The 23,078-nt window shown below is 46.6% G+C and overlaps 1 protein-coding gene across 5 annotated transcripts in view; it reads left to right on the plus strand.

Moving 5' to 3' along the window:
* LOC144113784 (ubiquitin carboxyl-terminal hydrolase 10-like) overlaps positions 1 to 23,078 on the plus strand; it is a 100,411-nt gene that overhangs the window by 20,363 nt on the left and 56,970 nt on the right. For 4 of the 5 annotated variants that reach the window (XM_077647095.1, XM_077647098.1, XM_077647097.1 and 1 more), the window contains exons 3-6: positions 2,674 to 2,734; positions 2,810 to 2,973; positions 9,234 to 9,383; positions 20,897 to 21,175. In XM_077647095.1, coding sequence (XP_077503221.1) covers positions 2,674 to 2,734; positions 2,810 to 2,973; positions 9,234 to 9,383; positions 20,897 to 21,175 — 654 coding nt within the window. The remainder of the gene's footprint in view (positions 1 to 2,673; positions 2,735 to 2,809; positions 2,974 to 9,233; positions 9,384 to 20,896; positions 21,176 to 23,078) is intronic. The other variant, XM_077647096.1, reaches the window with a different exon arrangement.

The following is a 23,078-nucleotide window of genomic DNA, read 5'->3' on the forward strand; positions in this document are numbered from 1 at the left end:
CTGCAGAGCCCTTGCCGCATGTTCACTGTAGGGCAGCCATAGATCCACAAGGTGGAACTCGTAGCCTTGCTGCAGCATGACTCGGCAGTACTGACTCGCAGCAGCCAGTACTGCCAAGACCTTGGAGCAGTTTATGAAGCTGTTCCAGCTGTAGCTATTCTCTGAGTGGCAGTAGAAAGCAGCAAACGACTCCACACCGCCTGCTGAGATTCGCTCAAGGCATGATTGCTGATAGTTGCTCTGGTGGGCCTTGCGGAGCTTAATGATTTCTTTGTACTCATTGCTTGCGTTTTTCTTGTGCAGAAAGTACTTGACAGGCTTTTCAAGGCAATGCAGTGTTTCTTGAGCTCTGCACTTTATTGTGAGCTCTGTCCATGGCCCGGTGCCCTGGTATGTTTCCGCAGTAGAGGTACGCGAATCTGTTCTTGTTCTTAGACTTGCTGGTTGCACTTAGAATCTAGGAGCTATTGCACAAAGCCATTGAGTTGTGGCCTTCACCTCTGTAGTTGTGAACCAACATGACGACCGGTCTTTTTCCACTTGTGACACAAGAGCTTGAAACTTGGAGGTTCGATGTTTCTGGTCCATGGGCTTGCTGCCCTTTTCTTGTCCTGTGCCAGTTCTTTTGCAGCTGACCAGTCATGAGAAGTCTCCACAGGTCGTACACGTTTTCTGCTGGCACCATCTTGCATGTAGTCTGTGGTGTGGCTTCCGAGAGGTGAGGTACCGGGGTTCTTGATCCAGTCGAGTAAAACCCAGTGTGTCTTCCTGGGATTTGACAAACTGGTTTGCCACACACGATGGCAGCATTGTTTGGAAATCATGCCATTCTAGTACGCTTAATGACTCCGCTCCCTTGCTTTGCATTGTTGTCTGTTAATGGCTCATCGGTGTAGAGTGCTCTTGTCGTGGTCAGGTCCTCTACAATGTTAATAGGGATCTCGGCACTCGAGTGACTTGTTCCTTTCCTCTTCCACATTATTGGCGAGGTGCGAATGGCTGTTCGGCAGATCAAAAAAGCCGTTATTATTTGACGTGGATGTGAAATTGATAGATAAAAAGCTTTTTTTGCCTTACTGAGTTACAGCTGGTGACCTTCGAGGTCGTGTCCATGAAAATAGCCAAAGAAGTTTTTGAGGTCCTAGGAGCAAAGTGTAGATTTGCACAAGTTGTGGAGTTGGTTTGATGGGACTGCGTTGCTTAATAAAGGTGCCCAGCTCTTCCAGATAAGCCACTGGGAGCAGCTCTAGCATCATGTCCCTGGTTTCGGCATGAAAGAAGTATTGCAGAGCAAGGAGAGGGACGGAGCCAGTGTCTGGCCTTCACCACTCCTGGAAGTGAACTGGCTCGTGCCTGTGCGCGTTGCTGCTGGCTTGAGACAAGGCGGCAGTTCATCCTTATTTTTAACAATTTATAATTAAATTTCTTCTTGATGCTAATTTAGTTTCATCACCTGAATGATGGCTGGGACATGGTAGGAGTGTTGAGGTCACGGGACGTATGAAAAAAACTAATAGAACTGCTGGTGCATCTTTCGTTTTTATGGCTCTTGAAGCAGGCAGGCCTAAGCGTTGTACGGAATTAAAGCTGTGTGTCATTGGTTATATTGCAGTTTTTTTCTTGTGTCACGTGACTTGAACGCTTGCAACACGTCACAGCCATTGTTCAGTTGATGAAACCGAACAGCGTCAAGAAGAAATTCAATTAGGAATTATTTGGCGGTCGTAGGGAACACCACCCAGTGTACCATGTATTCTGATGTGTAACGCATCGTTTAAAAGAAGAAAGCATGAGACGTAAAATTTAGTCCTTTAAAAAAAAATTTCACTACCGAAGTTTCAACTGTTAGTAGATTATCAGTGGACATGCATTTTTGCCTGCAGATTCCAAATATGCCGTTTAATTTCATGTAAAGCAAGTCCTTGTGCATTGATAATATGTTCTGTAACTCTTTTGTCCAGAGATTCTAAATATTTTGCTCTAACTTGATAAAATATATGTCATTGGCTTTCTTGACATCAAGGAATGCATAAAGGTATAATTAACATTCTGCCTATCATTGAACTTGAGTTATCAGGTTTTAAGGTTTACACTTCAGAAATGGGAACACAAACCTTTCTTCCAGTTTCTGAAGTGGCAACTTCAGATCTCTACAACTTCTATGATATGCAGGATAATTTTACTCTTACTGCATTCCTTATTGTATTGCAGTTCCTTGCAGCAAAATTTCTTGAAAGCTCTAGGAAAAAAACTTTCATAACTTATTACATAACTGGACAGGAGCTTGTTTTACATGACATTAAAGGACACTTTTAGAATCTGCACACAAAAATGTGTGATCCTTGATGATTTCATAATTGTGACCTTAATAATAAAATTTCTTTTTCCAAGTTTTCTCTTGTGAGTAGAGTCTTGGGCTGTCACCTTACTATTTGGGGGTTTTGTCCATGTTTCGCATCCAAGAAAATTCTTTAAACATTGGATTAGTGATTACAGGTTTTGCATTTCTCATATTATGGGTGGTCTGCAGGCCTTTAATCTTCTTGACTACCTAGTTTTCAGCTGGTGCCTTGTTTAGTGTCTAAATTTTATTTGTGGACTGCTCTATTATAGCTCACAAGCAGGTTACCTGTGGATAGCAGTATGCTATACTTTGGAACTTTGTTTTGGCAGCTGCCTTGGCAGGATGAACCAGACTGCTCGGAGACCCTGCGTGGAGCGCCCCCTGACCAGCGTGAGACACGTTTTCAAATGTTGTCTTGGATGTGCTCCTGAGCCATGCTCCTCATGTATTGGTTAATCATTGCAGCAGGGATTTTGGGCTATGCTGCTGCCTTGGACCCAGAGACAGCCCTGGGCAGCCCATTACAGGAGACATTTGATATCCAGTCGGCTTACATGCAGCCTCAGCCCATATATCCACCTGCCCAGTATTCACCGGGCCACCACCATCCATCCATAATCAGCCAGGAAGTGAGTTGCTGCTACAACATGTAGCTTCATTGATTCGCAGCATCCTGGACTGCAGCGTTTGTAGTGTATTAATACAGCTAAACCTCGGTGTAATGAACCTCCATGGAGCAAATTCCATGGTATTACAAAGTTTTTCAATCCTCAGTGTCTCCCTATTGAAGCGCATATACTTGTTAACTCCGTGTAAAAGTTTTGTGGCTATTGACTTTTAACATAGCAAACTCACTGCACTATCGATTAGCTGGTGCTGCATTACTTAAAATTAGGCCAGACAATGCAGAAGGTTCATGGTTGTAAAACAAACTGCCATAAGAGGAACATCTACGAAAACGTGGTCAACAGAAACGCTGTGCTTTAGCAGCATTGGCATCTTGACATTGCAACTGCAACAGCCTTTGCAGCTTTTGTAACGTCACACCAAGTGGCACTACAAGGGTTTATGCTTAAAAGCAGCTCAAAACAACTGAACAGCAAAGAAGACGCAGAATGATTGCCCCTCAATGTTCACGTGGTTCTGGCGTTGATGGCTGACACGTGCCAGGAGTAGGAATGACGGAGACGCGAGGCAAGGAGTGTTTCTCAGGGCTACAGCGGTTGAACAGGCGAAGAGGGGACATGCAGGAAGGGGCAGGTGCCTCCAAATTCCCCTGCCTCCCCCGCTCTCCCTACCAGGCACTTGGCAGCTTTGTGCTGCCGCAGCAGAGATGGCGACGGCTGCTGCCGCAATCGTGTTATCATACAATTGCAAAATGCTTCTCTATGTTTATGACTGCAGGTAACGGGAGTTTACTGTGAACATTTGCTTGGTAATTTCACCTACATTTATTTCTCATGTTTGTTTCTATTCTGCATTTTCCTTAGTCTTCATGCGAAAACTTCCTATATGAAAATTTTGCAGAATTTTCCTAATTTCACTATATCCGGTAACTGCAAACCGTTGCCATGCTTTGGTGAAATTGTGTTTGCACAGTGTTATCTTTATGAAAGCATCAGAGAAAGTGTGTTATATACCAGGTGTTTCAGGGAAGACCAAGTAATTTTCAAAAATAGGCTTTTTGAGGTAAAACTATGGATTTTGCCAACTCCATCCGTCATGGTTGAAATGACTATGTGCTACCAATGGAATCGGAAGGGAGAGGTGGCAGAGGCACTTCCTTCCTGCTGGCTCCTGTTGATGTGTGAAACTAACTCTGTATTGCGGGAGGAAAGGTGATACGCATCTGGTGTCTGCACCAGGATCACGTTAAGTACATAAAGTTGGTAAGGGTTGTGCACTACAGCATGCAAGCAGAGATGCTTGTTTTGTAGTGTGCTTGAAAGCCATGCAAATTGCATGAGGCTCCAGAATGCAAAACAATGAAGGGACAATACTCAGGTGCTTCGGAACTTCGTGAATTACCCACTAGCCTGAACCATACCCTTCCATGCAAATTGTGTGCTGTTATTGCCCCCCCCCCTTAATTTTCACAGGCCAAAATCAAAATCTACGTATGCTGAGTTTTCTTAAAACAACCTTGGAAGTTAATGGAATGTTAACAGTGCATTACTGGTTGCTAATGCTGAGCAGTGCAGTTGTGTTCTCGGGGCTCTTTTGCAAATAATGGCATTTGCTCCCTAAACGGTCCTATTTGTTATGTTGAAAGACAAGTAGTTGGAGCCTTTGTCAAAAGTTAGAGTCCAGGGGGTTTGCTCCTAAGCTGGGTAATAGAGCACTTGTAGCATCTGTGGAAGCCCTAACCGTTGGATGGGGAACAGTCAGGAGTTCCTCTTAACTTGAAGTGCTTTGCGATGTGAGAGATGTGCAGTGAGCCATTCGGCATGGCCAAGAAGCAAACCCTCCCTGAACTCAACTTTTAACAAAGGCTATACATGAACTCTTACCCATCAGCAGTATCGCATTTTGGAACTGGCATGGGGGTCAATGTTTACTCGCGCTTACAGCTTGTGATATTTATTTTTAGCTTAGTAATGTGGTTTTCATTAAATAAAATTGGCTAGTGTGGAGAATTTTTTTCTAGTGTACATTTTCTGATGAGGCCTGAAAAGGTTATACAGTAAAAGCTTGTTAATTTGAGCCCCGGTTATACAGAAATTTACATAATTCAAACCCCTGGATTGGTCGCGGCCAACACCCGTGTAAGTCTATGGCATCGGATGCTCGCTAATTCATACGCTGCAGATCGCGCGCTGGTTAATTCGAGCAGGTGCTCGAAAGGAGGCGGTGTCCAGGTGTGACCAGCGCAGCAAGAGATTGTCGAAACAGCTGTACTCGAAACCTTAGTTCCATGCTGCAGAGTTGCTCGCACACCTTGACGTTTGTGCCCCGGCAGGCATGACGATGAATGGGCAGCTTCGTATCCAAAAACACTCTGACCATTTAGTTTCAGTTTCGCATTTCTGAGCTTCGTGCCAGCTTGCAGCAACGGTGGCTCAACCCAGCACCATCACCGCCCTCCTCATCCAGCTTGGCACACTGTTTCGAATGCTGATTAATGCGTTGCTGGTGGTTTCTCCCCCTTTCACGCTAAAGTGAAAGCATTACTAGTCCAATTTCGATACAGGTGAAATGCTTGAGGCCTGTGTACTGTGCTATGTCAGTGCACATTAAAGAACCCCATGTGGTCGAAATTTTCAGGAGCCCTCCACTACAGCGTTCCTCATAGGCGGAGTCATTTTGGGATTTTAAACTCCATAAAAACTAATACTAGTCCCATTACGAGAAAAGCCAGTGTCGTGTGTATGTGTGCGTGCGTGCATTAGTGCATACATATATGCGTGTGCATGTGTGTTTTTTGCACGCTCGTAGATGGTACGGAAAATCCCAACGATGGCAGGAAAAATACTGTAGCGGCCATATGACTCGCACAGCAAGCAGAGCACCACCACTTGGGACAATCCTACACGTCATTCATCTATACAGGGTGTTCAGGCTAACTTTAGCCAAAGGTTAAAAAATAGGATACTTGAGGTAGGCCAGGGAAACCACTTACAATACACCTACCAACTGGCTTGCGCGTCATAGGTAATTTTTTGTTTTGCAATTAATTAGCAATTAGGATATTTTTTTAAATGCATAAATATTGACTTTAGACAGAAAATGTGAATAACAAAGTTGGAGAGCACCTTCAGAAACCCCCATTCCATTTATTTGCGATAAAGAAAGCCTGACGTGTATCTTTTTTCCGAGCTCCAAAGAAAGCCCGCGAAATACAAAGAAATCGCGTGGATAGCCCATTCGCGCGCCACGAATGTGCTGCTCTCAGTCCTGGCTTAAATGAATGAAATCAGCTGCTGGCAAGGCGTGACGACGACCCCATTGCTCCGGCAGACCAATATTTTGACGGTGGATGCACCATCATGCTTGCATACTGGCTCGTGCGGGCGTCGCAACCACCGTCGAGATATAGGCCTGCGGGAGCTATGGGGTCGTTGCGCCTTGCCAGCAGCTGATTTCGTTTGCTCAAGCCAGGATGGAGAGCAGCACAATCGTGGCGCGCGAATGCACTATTCATGTGATTTTTTTGTATTTCGCGGGCTTTCTTTGTAGCTCGGAAAAAAGATGTACGTGAGGCCTTCTATATCACTCTCCAACTTTGCTATTCACATTTTCTGTCTAAAGTCAATATTTATGCATTTAGAAAAGTTATCTTAACTGCTAATTAATTAATTGCAAAACAAAAATGCCTATGAAGCGCAAGCTGGTTGGCAGGTGTACGTAAGTGGTTTCCCTGGCTTACCTCAAATATCTTAGTTTTTAACCCTTGGCTAAAGTTAGCCTGGACACCCTGTATATACTCACCACCAGCAGACCTCCATGTGGAACCATTCATCATACAGATGGTGTCATACGTGCTGGTGTGCGAGTGGTGTCATATAATGCAGCCGTTCTTCATACAGCATTCCGGGTAGTGTCATACGTGTGTGGGTATGGTTCATCATCATCATCAGCAGCCTGACTACACCCACTGCAGGGCAAAGTCCTCTCTCATGTCTCTCCAATTAACCCTGTCCTTTGCCAGCTGCGCCCACCCTATGCCTGCAAACTTCCTAATCTCATCTGTCCACCTAACCTTCTGCCGCCCCCTCGTACACTTGCCTCCTCTTGGAATCCACTCCGTTACCCTTAAGGACCGGCGGTTATCTTGTCTTCGCAGTGCATGCCCTGCCCAAGCCCATTTCTTCTTCTTGATTTCGACTAGAATGTCATTAACACGTGTTTGTTCCGTCACCCACTCCGCCCGCTTCTGGTCTCATAACGTTACCCCTATAATTTTTCTTTCCATGGCTTGCTGTGTTGTTCTTAACTTAAGCCGAACCCTTTTCGTTAGCCTCCACGTTTCTGCCCCGTAGGTGAGCACCGGTAAGATACAGCGGTTGTACACTTTTCTCTTGAGGGATGTTCATAACCTACTACGTATTCATGATCTGAGAGAACCTGACATATGCGCTCAACCCCGTTCTTATCCTTCTAGTTATTTCCCTCTCATGGTCTGGGTCAGCTCTCACTACCTGCCCTAAGTAGACCTTTACCACTTCCAACACCTTGCTTTCAATTGTGAACTGCTCCTCCCTTGCTAGACTGTTAAACATTACTTTCATTTTCCCCATTTTAATTTTTGGACCCACCGTGGGTGTGGTTGGGCATTGTTATACAATGCACTCAAGGACAATAATGCTTTCGCATTCCCACATGTAAGCATTCTTACGTGTCTGCCAAATTTTTTTTTAGTGTGCCAGCACAACAGATCTCAATCACAGATTTCGGTGGGGTCTGTCTGTAGCCGCACCATAACCCAAAGCGCGAGATGAGCAGGTGGTGACGCGCGCGTCACACAGCTTGGCCAATGAGGAGGCGGCAGTCACACAGCTGCAGCCAATGTGTGGAATTGTCGCTGGCGGCTCCGGATAGAGGGAACATGTGTTGCTCACGCTTCCTCAACTTCGGCCTCTCTCCCCTCGTGTCAGTCGCCCCTCAGCCTTTGCGACAGCAGACGTGTACGCACGGTGCTCCCTAGACCTCAGGTGCTCCGTGCCACTCACAGAGCCATGAAGCAGCTAGTTCTTAACTTCGCGCCTTAACGGGCGCTCACCTTCAGGAGTACTTCCGTGCTCTTGGACTATCTCCCTTCCACTAGCCCAGATGTGGTGATGCTGAAACTCTAATAGAGCATCTGCTTTGCTAATGCATAACAGTGTAACAATGCATAGCAAAGTATAGCACAGGTAAGCAGTGCTAGGGCACCTTCTTTGCAGGGCACATACTTTGCATTTGATTAATTATGTAGATCCGCTGACTTTTTTTCTTGCCGCTTCAGTGCCGTTTCCGTTGCGTCCATGTGGTTCCGTTCTTCCGCTGCCCTCAAACTGGCCGCTCGTCACGTGCTGTTCATTGTTCTTGCGATGAAGTCTCCTTATGTGTGACTGTGCCGCTTGTGATGAGTGACACTATAATGGTTAAGCTCCACCGAGTCGCACTGTGAAGGATGCTGGAGGCACTTATGATTTTCGAACAGTTCTGCTTTGATTCCTGACAGTATGCACGTAATAAAGCATTGTTGGAAATGGGAAAAAATAGTCATTGCTGAGCTTTACTGCTTTCGAAAATCTGGCCACCATTGCCCAGTCTTTGACCAAGTAAATTTACCGTGATTAAAACATGTCTTTATAATTCTTTTGGGGCCATTCAATAATTTGTACTTCAATAATTTGTACATTTTTTTGGTCCCATGAACTTCGAATTTACGAGCTTTTAGTATAATTGCGTATTTTTGCTTACTGAAATACTTTGCTGTCAAGATAGCACATTCAGTTAAAAAGAGAATGCAAATGAATTCACTCAGGTGTTTCAATTGTGTGTAGTTTTCAGTGAATCACATTAACCCTTTGCAGTCACTACTCTGGCGCCCCCGTTAAGCATTTCTGTGGTTGAATTGCATGCGTTTTCCTCAGTCATGATGGGCCATTTCTTAGACCACAGTCTGCCCAAAGGTTATTCAAAGACCTGGGCACATGAAGAAACACACAAAATATTCCATGAGGAGTTCTTGCTCAGTTGTTTTCTTTCGCGGTGCCCGAAACAGGTGAAATAGCTTTGAATCGGAACGCCCACAAAGTGGGTAAAAGTTTCTGACTACAAAGGGTTAAAGTTTATCTTGTGAGAAAGATATAACTTGTGGGCGTAAAAACGTGTGATGGCAGACTCTTGGAGCTTGTGTTACTTTAGTTCGAGATTTTATTGATTTGTGTGTTGGGGTGCACAGATGATATGCGACTATGGTGAGCAACACCCACCACAACCTCCAATGGCCCTGGAAGGAATGGGAAAACGATCCACAGGACGTAGAGGACATCGGAACAAGAGTATGCACCACACTCCTCGACCAGACGTACCACCCCCACCCCCATCAGAGGTAGGTGTGAAAATTTAGTGCCTTGTATTTTTCAGCTTTATTGCTACGCTCTATCGTAACGTTATAGGAACTTTTCTGTCCCAACAATATGTTGTTCATAAATGAGCTTGTTTATTACTCTCAGGATTGCATAGCATGGCAATTGGTTGTGACTTAAGAAGGCTCACCAGTGCTAGTGCCCTTAGAGAGTGCATGTGCACTTTCAGAAACTCTAGCATGTTCAAATTTGGTCGAACGTTAACATGGTTTGCAGCAACATTTTCATTTTTGGTAAAGGGAGAAAATGATGTGCACAGATTCTTTATTAAAGCTTAAATTTTTTTTGTTACAAAGCAGGTGTAAATACAGTAGCATCTCGGTGATATGAACCTGGTTGATATGAATTCGCGAAATGCCCCGGCCAGAGTGCATTGTGTACGATGTGCGGAATTTCGGATGTTCCAAACTCTCTCTCGCCTCCACAGATGATACAAATGCGCGAGCCGCGACCGCACCCTCGAGCACTAAGCGCTGTCCGCACACCGCCGAAGTCGTGATCGTTAATCGCACAGTACGCACCACGCGCACTGAGCGGCAGTGCGCGGCCCGCACATCGCCGACGCCGCGATCGCTAATCGCACAGCTCGCACCGCGCGCAGTGAGCAGCAGTGCGCAGCCCGCGCGTTGCCAAAGTCGCGATCACTAATCGTTTGGTACGTACTGCGAGCAGCGAGCTGCAGCCACACTGCAGTGAATAAATCACGTCAGCTGTAAACAGATATCTGTGTGAATGCATTTTTCATGCTTCTGCATCCGAATTTTGTTTGTTTGGTTGATACAAAATTTCGGATTACGAATTTTTTCGCGACCCCGTGAGATTCGTATCACTGAGATTCTACTGTATAGGGAGGAGTCACTGCTTCTTGTCGTCTCCTGGAGCATTTCCTCTCATTTTTTTCCCTTTTGTTAGGGCACTGTTGTAATCAATATTGAGCCTATGGTTTGCATTTGTCAGGCTCTGAATGTGTTGTGTATGCGTATGTGTAGATATCATAACTTGTGGGATGTGGCCAGTACTGCACTTGACCACCCTTCACCTTTGTTCACTATGTTCGTGCGAGTGGGCTTTTTTTTTCTTGGTATATTTTGCTGGCTCCCTCCCCCCTTTTTTGTGCGGCCATGCATGGTTTCATATTGTTGTTCTAGGTAACTAAGAGGGAGTGGGATCCGAGGCTAATTGAGACAGGGGGCATCCGCTTATTGTACATGGCTGCACAGTCTCTGCAGAAAGCTGCTCGTGCATATGCGTGGCCAAACTTTCCAATCTTGATAATCTCGTTTCATGCGTACCATGCCTTCTCTAAATGACAGTCTGCGTCAGCTTTTTTTTCCTCAGTGAGGACTACAAGTTAGGAGGTTGACTTTTATATGGTAATATGCAGTAATCACAAAGGTAGTGATTCCGCAACAATTTTTTTCCTGGGTCCCATTTTTTTTTCTTTTTTCAAATTTAGGGTAATTAGAATATTTTTCAGGCTCCCTGTGAGTTCGCATTAACAAGGTTTTAACTGCAATCAGGTTTGTGAATTGGAATGTCACGGCTCTTCCTTGGGTCCACAAGCTCGAGTAGCATGCAGTGCATGTAAAATCTTTTGAGCCGGAGCACCATCTCATCCTTCCCAAAGGGTAAAAGTGCTCATTTCTGAATATTGCCTTAGTGCTCATAACGCGTGCAATGAACCCATTCCCCATTCTTGTAGACATGTCCTCTTGGACCCCATCTGGGGGATTAGGAAGTTTGTGGCATTGCAGCAGAGGCTAGGCAGGAAAGAGAAGCTGACGCTTGTCCGCATGCCTGGAAGGAGAGGTCATTGTTCAGGGTGGGGTATAGAGGGGGGAAGGGAGGAAGTTGTTGAGACGTTGCGGGGTCAGTAGTGCTGAGGTAGGCCACTCCCTGTGCCACGGGGACAAAGGCCCGTCTCCTTTTTTCTGCCTACCTTTGGCTGCAGATACTGTACATGGTTTTCCTCTACTTTGCGGAAGTGGCAAAACGGAATTCTTGTCATGGTGGAACTTAAACACCGGGAGTGCGATAGAATTTACCTCCTTTTGGTGTTGCTTAAATGCTGCCATCTATGGACACAAAAAGTTCAAATCTGAGTTGCAGTGGAGCTGGTGAGCTCTTTCAAAGCCCTGGTGGTATTGAAAAGCAAAAACCGTGGAAAATGTTCAAGTTCGAGGTTGATTGTTTGGATGGTCGGTTGTTTAACAGGTCATACCTGATCACAGCACCCCTTCAAGAACTCGTGCGGGAATTCTGCAGCCCCGCAGCATCCGAATAAACGAGCTTCCGGCGCCATAGGCTTACATGGGCGATTGGTGGGACTACGGCCGCAGTCCGAATTTTGAAATTAATGGGGGCTGAATTAACCTATATATGCGATGTAGGACACAATAAACTCAAAAGTTTGTTGTGTAAAAGCTTGCACCTGCTAGCATAGGTTCAAGGGGGTGTAACTTTTTCTGTGCGACGGTTATGTTGTGTGCATTCAGTTTTGTGCATTGTGTGCGTTCAGAAAGACCTGGCAGTGTTCTGTGGACGCCATTTCTAAAATTCGACCCCGTAGACTACATTTTAATTCTGCAAGAAAAAATATTTGCACATTGTCATAAGGAAACGTTTTTCACCGGACCGCGAAAAAAAAACGCAACAGTAAGGAAAGGTCCGAAAATTAATGAAAACAGTGCAGCTTTGCCTTGAAACAATTTATTTCGACATCAAGTGAGCTTAGGTCTTAAAAAAATCGAGAATGGTCGATTGCTGTTTTTTCCGCTCGCTGGAAAACACCACGCGTTTTTCGATGGCCTGGAAAGCCTCAGCATTGCTCTCAGCGTCGCTTTGAGTTGCGACGTACCTGCGGAGGAGGTCCAGAGCCGCGACGGCTTCTCCAAAGCTCGGGTCCGCCAACTCCCAGGAATCATGCGGCTCGTGCTCCTCGTCGTCATCACAGTCTGAGGATTCACTCGCGACCGAGTCTGCAATGATCTCGGCGATACTCTGACACTCGGACGTCACGACAGCAACATCCACGGCGACGTAGTCGTCATACATGACTCCCGTGGCACCCAGCGCATTCAAAGCTTCACTCAGCTCTTGATCATGAGAGGCTGCTTCCGTCTCTTCAGCTTCCGAGGCAGTTTCCTCTCCGCCGTCCATGCGAAAGCCACACCGCGTGAAGCAGTGCTGTGCAGTTGACCGCTCACTGCAGTCCACGCTGAAGCGACGTAGTGCATAGCGTCCAGTATTGAAACCATCGTAGGCTGCTGTCCGCGATCAATACGCGCCAGACAGCGCTTTACGATGGACTTCCTGTACGAGTGCTTTAAGTTCTTTATGACGCCGGCATCCAATGGCTGCAAGTGGCTTGTGGTGTTTGCAGGAAAAAAAAACAAGCTTTACGTTCCGAAGAAACGACGGGTCTCTCGGGTGGGCAGCACAATTGTCCAGAAAAAGGACAACACTCCTGCACTGGGAGCCCATCTTGTTGTCGAAGTAACGAAGAAATTCTTCGAACAAAGAACCCGTCATCCATGCACGACTGTTGCTTCTATAGTGACATGGCAGCAGGCGAATGTTCTTTAAGCACCGTGGGTTTCGGTATTTTCCGATTACCCATGGCTTCAGCTTGTCCGAGCCACCCATGTTGCAGCAAAGGAGTACCGTCAATCGTTCTTTGCTGCATTTGCCTCCGTGGCATGCTTCGCCCTTCAGGCTTAACGACTTGGATGGCTGCACCCGAAAGAAAAGACGCGTTTCGTCGGCATTGTAAATGTCACGAGGCTCGTACCCCTCAATTATGGCAGATAGTGTGGCCTTCCAATCGTCGACTGTTTCCAAGTTTACACTTGCTGCTTCCCCGGATACCGTCTTTTACGCGATGCCGTGCCTCTTCCGGAAACGGTCGATCCAGCCATTTGACGCCGCAAAGTCATTGATGCCCAGTCGGTCGGCTATTTCCATCGCTTTCTCGCGCAAAATGCTGCCGTCGAAGTTAACACCGGCAGCGCGAGCTTGTTTAAGGGGGGATGAGGGTCTTGAAAACTTTTTTTTATTTCTTAACATATCTTCCTGAATATTGGCATGCAGATATATCTTCGAATGCTAATCCCAAATATATATTCAGATTTTGTATATCTCATCTAGAAATGAAGATATGGCAAATAATTTATGCCACTTAGGTCTTTTCTTACGGGCCATTATGGTGATTTCTTAATTAAAAAAACTAGTTTTAAAGTAGTGCTGTCATTTTTAAGGGCCCATTGCACATCCTAAACCTAAAGAAATTTTTAAAAAGTCATCACATAGGTCATGAATGAATAACAAAGTAGGAAAAAAAACAGTGTAGTAATTAGCTTACATCTGACCTAATTGCTAGTCTATTGGGTTTAATGAAAATTGGAAAGCTTTAGGATGTAGCTGAGGTGTTGCTGAAAAAAATGATACCTACTTCAATAAAATCAGTCAATGCAAACATTATGAAAAGTTCCGTAAGGCAAAGGCATTTGATCGAAAAAGCAAAGCTGAGAAAATTGCATTCAAAGTTTTGCTTACTCTGCCATTGTTGTTTACTGATTATATGGAAAAATTTAATGCTTTAGCATGCAGCCCAGTCATCGCTGAACACAATAACACCAAATTTACAGAAATCTGTTCATGTAAAGATTGTGAAAACCTCTGTATTGCATTGACACTTGACAAAATATAAGCTCAGAAAATCACTTGCTATTTTCTTTGAATCTGCCACACATTCACAAAAGTCCTGGGCAGTAGTCCTGGGTGCTGTCAGGCTTGTGCTTCTTGGCCATCCTCTTCTTCACCTTTTCAGCATTGGTGTGACCCTTATCTGACCTGCACAGCCTCTGTTTCTTTTTTTCAAGGCTCCTACCAATGAGGCAGCTCCCAGGCCTGTAACCAAGCTGTGCTGCAACAGCTCTGCTGGTTGCTGCCATTCCTTGGTTGAAGCAAGAAACTGCTTCTTGCGAGGTTAAAAACAGGACAGTGAGGAGTGTCTAATGCGAATGTTCAAGCTTCAGTTTAGAGCGCACAACGTCTTGGCGCTCTGCCAAATTCGCTGAGGGCCCCCCCCCCCTCCCCTCTCCTGCAGGAGCTCTCCTCAAAATATATATAAAAAACAAATGATGTTATCGGCAGCGGCTTGGCGCTCTGCCAAGGTCCGCGCTGCGCGTGCTTGTCGAAGCGTTGAGCACGCGAGCTCGGTTCAGCCGTGTCCGTCAGCACCGAAGCGGCGTGCGCAAACGCCGAAGTCGACGTTAGGCTTAGGTCAGCCGGCTCGGCCGCTTCCGACGACGCGGAATTCGAAGCGGCTTGCAGTGTATCAAAAGTCGACATTTTCGACGGGCTTAGTCCAGGCACATCCACCCGCACTGCAGAGACTTGCGGTAACACCGAAGTTGACGCCGATCGGCACTGTCCAGCCGCGTCCACCGGCGAAGCTGTTGGCGAGCTCAGTCCAGCCGCATACACCGAGGGTACAGCAGCTTGCGGCATCACCGAAGCTGCAGTTCTCGACGATGCAGCGCTCTACTTATTCCATGCGCGTCTCTTTTTGCCGACTGCTTTTCGCGTGCTTGCTTTCAAGCGCGCGTCTTGGGCCATCGTTACACACGGAACAAAGACACCAGGCAGGCAAACACACGCAAAAGCACGAAATTCGAGGCTAAAAGAAGCGATTCAATAGCCAAAATATCTACAATAACGATAAGGAAAAAGGCAGAACGAAAAATATAGGAAACAAAGAGGAGCGCGAAAAATGACGGGCGTGCAGGCGAAAGCAGATGACGGGAAAGAGCCGGACAACGCCGCTGCGGGGGGCAAAGCATGCGTCACGGCCAATCAGAGGGCTGCGCCTCGAGGAGGCGCCCGTTTTACCCAATCGGCGGCTGTCTCGCGACGCTTTCCCCCCTTGTGAACGGTTGCTGATAGCTCCGCTGTGCGAGGGTCTACAGCTTGCCGAGAGGCGCCAAATTGGAGAGCGGGAAACCAGCTTTCAAACGAGACCAAGATGGCGCCGATCGGTTCGCGTCGCGCGGAGCTACGGCAGCTTGAAAATGGGGCAAACCTTCGCGCTTGGCGTTCAATTTCAGATCACCGACGTTTCTAAATTGCCGTTTTTTTCATACTTTGAATTGGAATTCAGCTATAATATTTTGTAGAGGCATAGTTGAGACATTAAAGACTTCAAAATCGCAATTTTTGAAAATTGCCATTTTTGACCATTTTTCGCGATTTCAAGACCCGCGCCCTCCCTTAAGCCAAGTAAGAAGCGACTCGTCGAGGTTTCCATACTTGGCGCCACGAGCCTGCTTAGCTTCCGGGCCGAAGAGCGCGGCATTCCCTTGTATCTCGGCACGCTTCGAGACGATGCTGTTAAGCGTCGAGGGTGGCAGACCAAGATCCTTGGCGATGTCGACTCTTTTCCGCGCTGGCTGCCTGTTGACTGCGTTGAGAACATCCAGCTTTTCCTCGAGGGAAAGCACCTTGCGCTTGCGCGACGCCATCAAAGGACGACAAATCGCTTGCGGTGTTAGCGAGGCCCGACGAGGCGTAGGCAGCATAGGTGTTGACAGGAGGACACGGACGACTCGGATGGGTTGAACCGCAAAAACAAGAGAGACTGGATTAGCGAGGCCTGACGAGGCGTAGGCAGCGTAGCTGTGCACGGAAGGACACGGACGACTCGGATGGGTTGAACCGCTCAAACAAGAAAGACTGGATTGCTGCGGGCCCGCGGGTTTTACTCGCTTCGGCTGACGAGGCAGTGGCCATCTAGTGGCAATCTCTCCAACTCGCGTGCGGCTTTTAATGGCCTCCGAGATTACCCACGCGCGTGCAAGGGGGTGATCTCGGAGGCCATGGTCTTGTAGCCAATTCCCTAGCCAATCCTGGCCAAGACTCGTCAAAATGGCGGTTGGCGCGCGTTGCCCGGCTGGGTTCGGGTTGCCAGGTTGCGACGTATCATGCAGGAACGTTTTCACAGCTACAACGTAACAGCGGGGTACCCAATACATTGGATCCTATGGGAGCTATGCCGGGACCGGACGAAAACGACGTAACAGCAGGGAAAACGCAGCAGTGAGGAACGTAACAGCGGGGTTCTACTGTATTCTGCATTGTAGGACTGCTCTGGAGTTTGTGGTAAAAAAAAAAATATTTGCACCCATAAAAGGATGATTCTGAATTGTGAAGTGAAATAAATATCAAATTTGTAAAATTTCGTATTTACGTGCATAATACCGTATTTAAGGGGGGACACGGGTCTTTGAGACCAAAAAATGGCCAAAAAACCGATTTTCTGAAAATAGCATTTTTGGAATCTTCAGCTATTATTCTCCAAGTTCACCAGTTCTCTTCTTCCAGAAGTCACTAGTTTCAGGGTATTATTGAGTTTAGATCACCGCGCGGTCTGAATTTGCGCAAGAGCAGATGAAAAAACGGCACATTTTTCATCGTGCGGAGCCGGCGTTCCACCGTACCGATCGCGGCCATGTTGGGCTCGTTTGAAAGAGCGCTCTCTAGGCTTCAATTTCCCGCCATTGCTGGTTGCAAGCCCTCAGTGGCCACCAAGAAAAAGAGCCACAAAAAAGCAAAAAATGCGGGGTCTGATTCGCTGCTGAGCACACGTGACTGAATCGAGCCATCCGATTGGCGGATTCCGCCATGCATCGTCTGCTTGAGCCAGCGTTGGAAGCGTCGAAGACGCCATTTTGTTGACAGTCGAGACAGAGGTCCAACGATGCCTCTCAATAAATTTCGTTCGCGCCACAAATTCGGCAAAAAGAAGACGTCCGCGTGCGGTGACAACTTCCGAAAACGTCCTGCATCACCCGAATGCTCTGAGAACGTTCAGGAGCCAGTGGCAAGTGAAGTCCCCGCGGACGAAATAGGCCTAACGAGCTCGGCGACGTCTACGCACAGCGGCCGCGTCCGCTGCGACACAACGACGCTGCAGCCTTCGGACTTGCTTGAAAATAAGCGAAAAGCGGAAGGAATTCTGCAGGAGCTGGAATCGACTGCAGCGACGAAGAAAAAGCTTGATTTCATCGGAAGCTGTGACGACCGTCCCCTTGACGGTACAGAAGGTCGCCGTGCGGACGATAGTGCTTTCTCTATTGTGAGTTTAGACTCCTTCAACAAACTGTTGCGTGCCGTGAAGTGTAGAGTGTGTGGCGGAGATGTGCACGTTTCTAAAGGGAATCGCGAGTATGGTTTAGCGGTGAAATTGTCCCTCGTGTGTGTGAATTGCGGAGACACTGCGTCGGCATGGAGCTCGCCACGCGCGGAAGGCAGCCAAAAGATAAATCCGTTTGCCGTAAACATTCTTGCTGCACGCGCGATGCAAAGTACTGGAAATAGGCGAACCGCGCTAAATGATGTGTTTGCTGCGATGAATATATCGCATCGTGGCCTGCACACGAAAACGTGGCAGAGCTATGTGAAAAGCAAGCTGACGCCCGCAGCAACACGCGCAACCGAAGAAGTGTTGAATGACAGCGCAAATTCTGTTCGGCAGCTCTACCGCGAGCTGAACCTTGACAACCCCGGGAACATTTCCGTCTCTTTCGATGGTTCGTGGATGACTCGGGGTCATTCATCCCGCATCGGTGTCGGTGCAGTGATTGAACTTTTTACTGGGCTCGTCCTGGATTACGTTGTGTTTAGCAATTTCTGTGCCGGGTGCGAGCGCGGGCCTAAGGACGACGACCCGTCCTATCAAAAAACACGGACAAAAAGTCCGGTGAAATGGAAGTACAGGCTGGACTTGTGTTATTCGAAAGGTCATGGGAAAAACATGGCCTTAGATACACGACTGTCCTTTCAGATGGCGATAGCCGCACATTTCTTGCACTGCAAGAATCGTCTGTGTATGGCTATATAAAAATACAAAAAGAAGACTGCACGAACCATATGCAGAAGCCAATGGGCACGGCTCTGCGCAATGCAATTGCCAAGCATAAAGGCAATGCAAAAGAGAGCTTTAGTGGCAAAGGAAAGCTAACAGGCGACCTTGTCACTAAGTTGACATCATATTACAGCTGGGCCCTGAAATCCCATGCTGGAGACATTGGAGCCATGCACAAGGCCGTGATGACGACATACTATCATGTAACATCAAATGATAGTGCAGCGAACCACACTTTGTGCCCAACAGGCCCAAACTCATGGTGCCGCCAGAACGCTGCTGCAGCCAAGGGCGAGCCCGCTCCCAAGCACAGGTATAATTTGCCGCCACGTGTGCAAAGCACTTTTCCCCATATATGAGCGCTTGGGAGACCCAAAGCTACTGCAGTGTTGCTTGCGTGGCAAAACTCAAAATAATAATGAAAGCCTGCACTCGCTGATATGGTCGCTTGCACCGAGGGAGAGACATGCTTCACTGTTTTCAGTTCAAGCAGCCGTTGCAGAGGCTGTTGTCCGCTTCAATGCGGGAAACCTGAAGGCATCTTCCCAAATACTGAGCGAGCTCAGTATGAATCCTGGCCAACATAATATCAGGAGGATGACCGAGAAAGACAGGCGCCGGACAGCAGAATCTGCACGCAAGCGTGCCTCTACTGAAACCATGCATCGGGCACTGGAAAAGCGCCATTCTAGTCAAACCAAGCAGTCTGACTGCATGCCTGGTGCTTATTAGCCCTTAAGAAATGTAAATATGTATATATCTTCATGAAATTTTGAATAAATTATGTCTAGTTTGTTTTTCTCAATTTTCTCAAAACGCAAATTTTGGACACCTGCTTGTTTTCGTTTGTCGATATCTCTGCACCTATGATGGGCAGAGATGTATTTTTTTTTGCTAAAGAAAGCTGGAAGTGCAGTGAGTGCAATGATCGAAGCAGAATTCTTTAATTAACCTTCAAAACTTTTTTATTTTGCAAAGTTCATTGAAGCATGATAGGCACAACTTGAAGGATGGTATTCCAAGTGCTGCAAAATTGCTAATAAGGGTAAAATGCAAAAACTGCTTCGATCGTTGCACTCTCTGGTCATTGTACTACGTTGCCATGCATTAGAAATAATTTTTTATGGAGCCAATTTTTCTGCACGGAGGTACTAATTAATGAACAATTAAAATTAATTATTTCATTGACTAATTGACTTAGAAAGAAAAAAATTACATATTTGAAACCAGCATAAAGAAACTGAACAAATTTGTATGAATTCATCAGGATAGGCTTCAAAATAAGGAAAATAGCTCTAAGACCAGTGTCCCCCCTTAATACCGTGCATGAATACCGTATTTATGTGCATAATTTGCATCCTCGCATAATTTGCGCACCCTTAACTTATCACCCGGGTTTACAAAAAAGAAATTTTTTTTGCATATTTTACGCACCGCGCTGCGCTAGACCACCATCATGCACGCGGGCTCTACCCTATGGCTCTACCCAGTAGCATTCGGCTATTCCGCATGTTTGTTCGGAAGGCTTTTTGAATCTTGTGCACTGGGCATTCATGGTGGTGTCGCGGGCTGCTGTTACAATCGGGGTGGCACCAGTGGCATCGCCACTCGGAACGGCCAGCTGCGCTTCCGGGAAGGATCGGCAGCTGATAGAAGAGCCAACATCGCTGTTTGTTTGGCTGATGCATGTGACTCAACTGCCGGCTACGCTTTTCTTGGTGGCTCTGACAGATTGTGTTTGGTTGTTCGGTCGTGTCTTGCGATGGGATATCACAACTACACGGCAAGTTTCAAACTGCTTGTGAGCGTCTTATTACGGCGCGGAGCGGCGAAGCCAGCAAGAATAACCGTGTGCGCACAAGTCTGCAAACTTGTGCGCACGTGGCTATTCTCGCTGGCTTCTCAGCTCCGCGCTGTGATAAGGCGCTGACAAGCAGTTTGGTCGATGCTCGCGCGGTACTGTTAAAGAATTGTGTGGTGTGATAATTGATTTATTGATTCGCGGCTGCTTTTCTGGTCGAAGTTGCAAAAGCAAACTTACGGTGATGACGCTGTTTTAGCGTCTTATTCAGCTTTGGGGGTGTGCGCGGCTTCTCATTTAGAGTGAACTTTTTTTCGGCGGGTGGCCAGCATAGGGTGCGGGTCCGGGTGCTGACGTATACTCAGCAACACACACTATACCTATATTGCACGTTATTACCTTTGTGGAGTTTTTTAAGTTGCGCTCGTGAAATCCTCGCGTAATTTGCGCACCCCCTTCTTAAAACCCTAATTTCTGAATAAAAAGTGCGCAAATTATGCGCGTAAATACGGTATATGTGAACGAGGTTTTACTTTGTTTCATGGAAGCATGACTGTGGCTGTGCTTTGCTGCTAGGTGCCAACGGGACTGACAATATGTGCACGCATTTAGCTGTGCATCTTGCTTGTGGTGAATGTCATTTGCGCATGAGTCCACTTCGAAAAGGTGGCATTTTTAAAGATGACATGTCTGAAATACAGTGTCTTCTTGCCAATATCAGTGCTGAGTGTGTGTCTCTCTTGTGCTTTCAGGTTCTGGAACGAATGGGGGATCCAGTGCGCCATTTGCCAATCACCTATGCAGGTGGCCAGAGCGGCTATCCTTTTGCTTCATACTCTCCTCACCCGGTGTTCTACATGTGTGTTGGCGCTGCCCAACCATACTATGGGCCTGCCCAGGGCCATCCGCTGTCATTTGTTACAGCTGTAGTGCCATCTCAGCCTCCGCATGTGGCCATGGCAGCTGCAAGTACAATGGCTGGCGAACCGTTGGCCCCTTCACATTTTGCTGATCCACCTGATCTGAGCTCGGTCAGTTTCTCATCCCTCTTTAACCGCCTACCTGTGGCAGTGTGAGAATGTGTGCAGTGTAAATTAATTTCAGACTGTGCAGAAAAGAATGCGGACAAAACAAAAGAAAAAAAACAGGTGACACGAATTAGTGCAGTTCTGCTCATTTGTGCTTTCTTTCGTCGTCCATGCTCTTGGTTCATTTCTCTACTGGTTAGCCTCACAAGACTGGCTGAAAGAGACTAGACTCGAATAGTCTAAATATGGTAGAATGTAGACTAGATCTGGAAATAATCTTGGTTTTATTTAGCGTGAAGGTGTTTCTTTTTTTGCTTTTTCAAAAGTGAGAAATATTAGATCTGAATGGTTGCAAGTGCAAAATGTTTTGGAATTCACGGATCTAAATGTATTAAACTGCCGTAAAAACCGGACTTTAGGTTGGACTGGAATATACGTCGACCCCCCATCTAACCAATTCTAAAAATGAAAAAAAAAAATTTTCTGTGGAAAAAGTACAGAAAGACACCCTTACCTTGAAACAAATGCGACTCAACAGGTTGCACAATGGTGACAGTACTTATTTTCATTTAAATGCTGCTCGTATGTGCACCGGCCAATTTTTTTACAGTATCACGCGCCGATCGACCCGCGTGTTTGTTTCTGGCACACACAAGTACGGCGCCGTAGAGCAAAGCCCTCCCTCTTAATGATTCGCCGCACCCACGATAGCGAGCCTTTGAATTGCGCCCTTGTGAGTCCGCATGGAAGTTACCGCTTCCATGCGGATGCATTCGGCAGTCACAGGCACCGATCTTGCACGCAGTGCGACCTTTTTCTTCCAATTCTGGATACGCTGCGGTCTGCATCTCTACCGCTTTCACGCGGATGCATTCGGCAGTCATCGGCAACGATCTTGCATGCAGCGCAACCTTTCCTTCCAATTCTGGATACGCTGCGGTCTGCCCACGAAATGATTTCTTCTGGTTGCTGCAAGTAGTAATACGCAGCTTCTGCCTCCGCCAGTTCTGAATGCTCTTTTGTGATACTCCAAATTTGCGTTGTGCCGCCAGGTTGCCGTGAGCTTCCGCGTACTCAATCTTGTTTTTCTTGAAGACGACGGCACGACGGTGAATTGCCGTTGGCTTCCGCTCATTTGGAACAAAATGTGGAAAAGCAGCCTCTAACGGAAACAACTTTGCAGCTACGGATACGCGAAATGGCGGCACTGCTGCTGATAGTGATGGTGATGGAGAGACGCTGTTGAGTTCAGCCACCCATTGTTGCAGGACTTCCGTTGTTTTTCTGGCAATGACCGGTATATAAGACGGGGGTCGACTTTTCACCATGGTTTTTTTAAAAAAGGTTCGACCTATATTACGGCTTTTACGATACATGCAGTAGTGGTACCAGTACAGTAAAAGATAGTTAATTCGAATTTCATGGGGCTTTGACGCGATTCAAATTCTTTCAAGTGCTGCACTATGAAGCAGTAGTCAAAAAACTGAAATTGATGTTCATCATTTGCATTGGTCGTCTATATTAACAATGATAAAAAATACAGCCGCATTCACAAAGACTTAGTAGGTTTTTTTGCATGTTCCATTTTTGGAACATTGGCGTTTCTCATATGAAAAACAAATTTTCGTCTGGAACAACTTTTATTGACTTAAATGGGGATTGCTTACTCATGTTAACGGAAGAATAATTATTAGCGTCATGCAAGGCCTTTCAAAAGTATGTTTATAACAATACTTGAGAAAATTTTTTTCCATCCTACTTGCTGTAGGTCAGTGAACACTTCACAAGCCATGGTATGCTGCAAAGCATTTTGTGTGCAGGCGCTTTTTGCACTGCTGACATTGGTTCGTCATGTTTTTCTTGCACTCTGCACACCTCCCCTGAGTTGCTGAGATGATGTAGTGGC

The sequence above is a fragment of the Amblyomma americanum genome, chromosome 1 (genome assembly GCF_052857255.1).
Source record: "Amblyomma americanum isolate KBUSLIRL-KWMA chromosome 1, ASM5285725v1, whole genome shotgun sequence".
Classification (NCBI taxonomy): domain Eukaryota; kingdom Metazoa; phylum Arthropoda; class Arachnida; order Ixodida; family Ixodidae; genus Amblyomma; species Amblyomma americanum.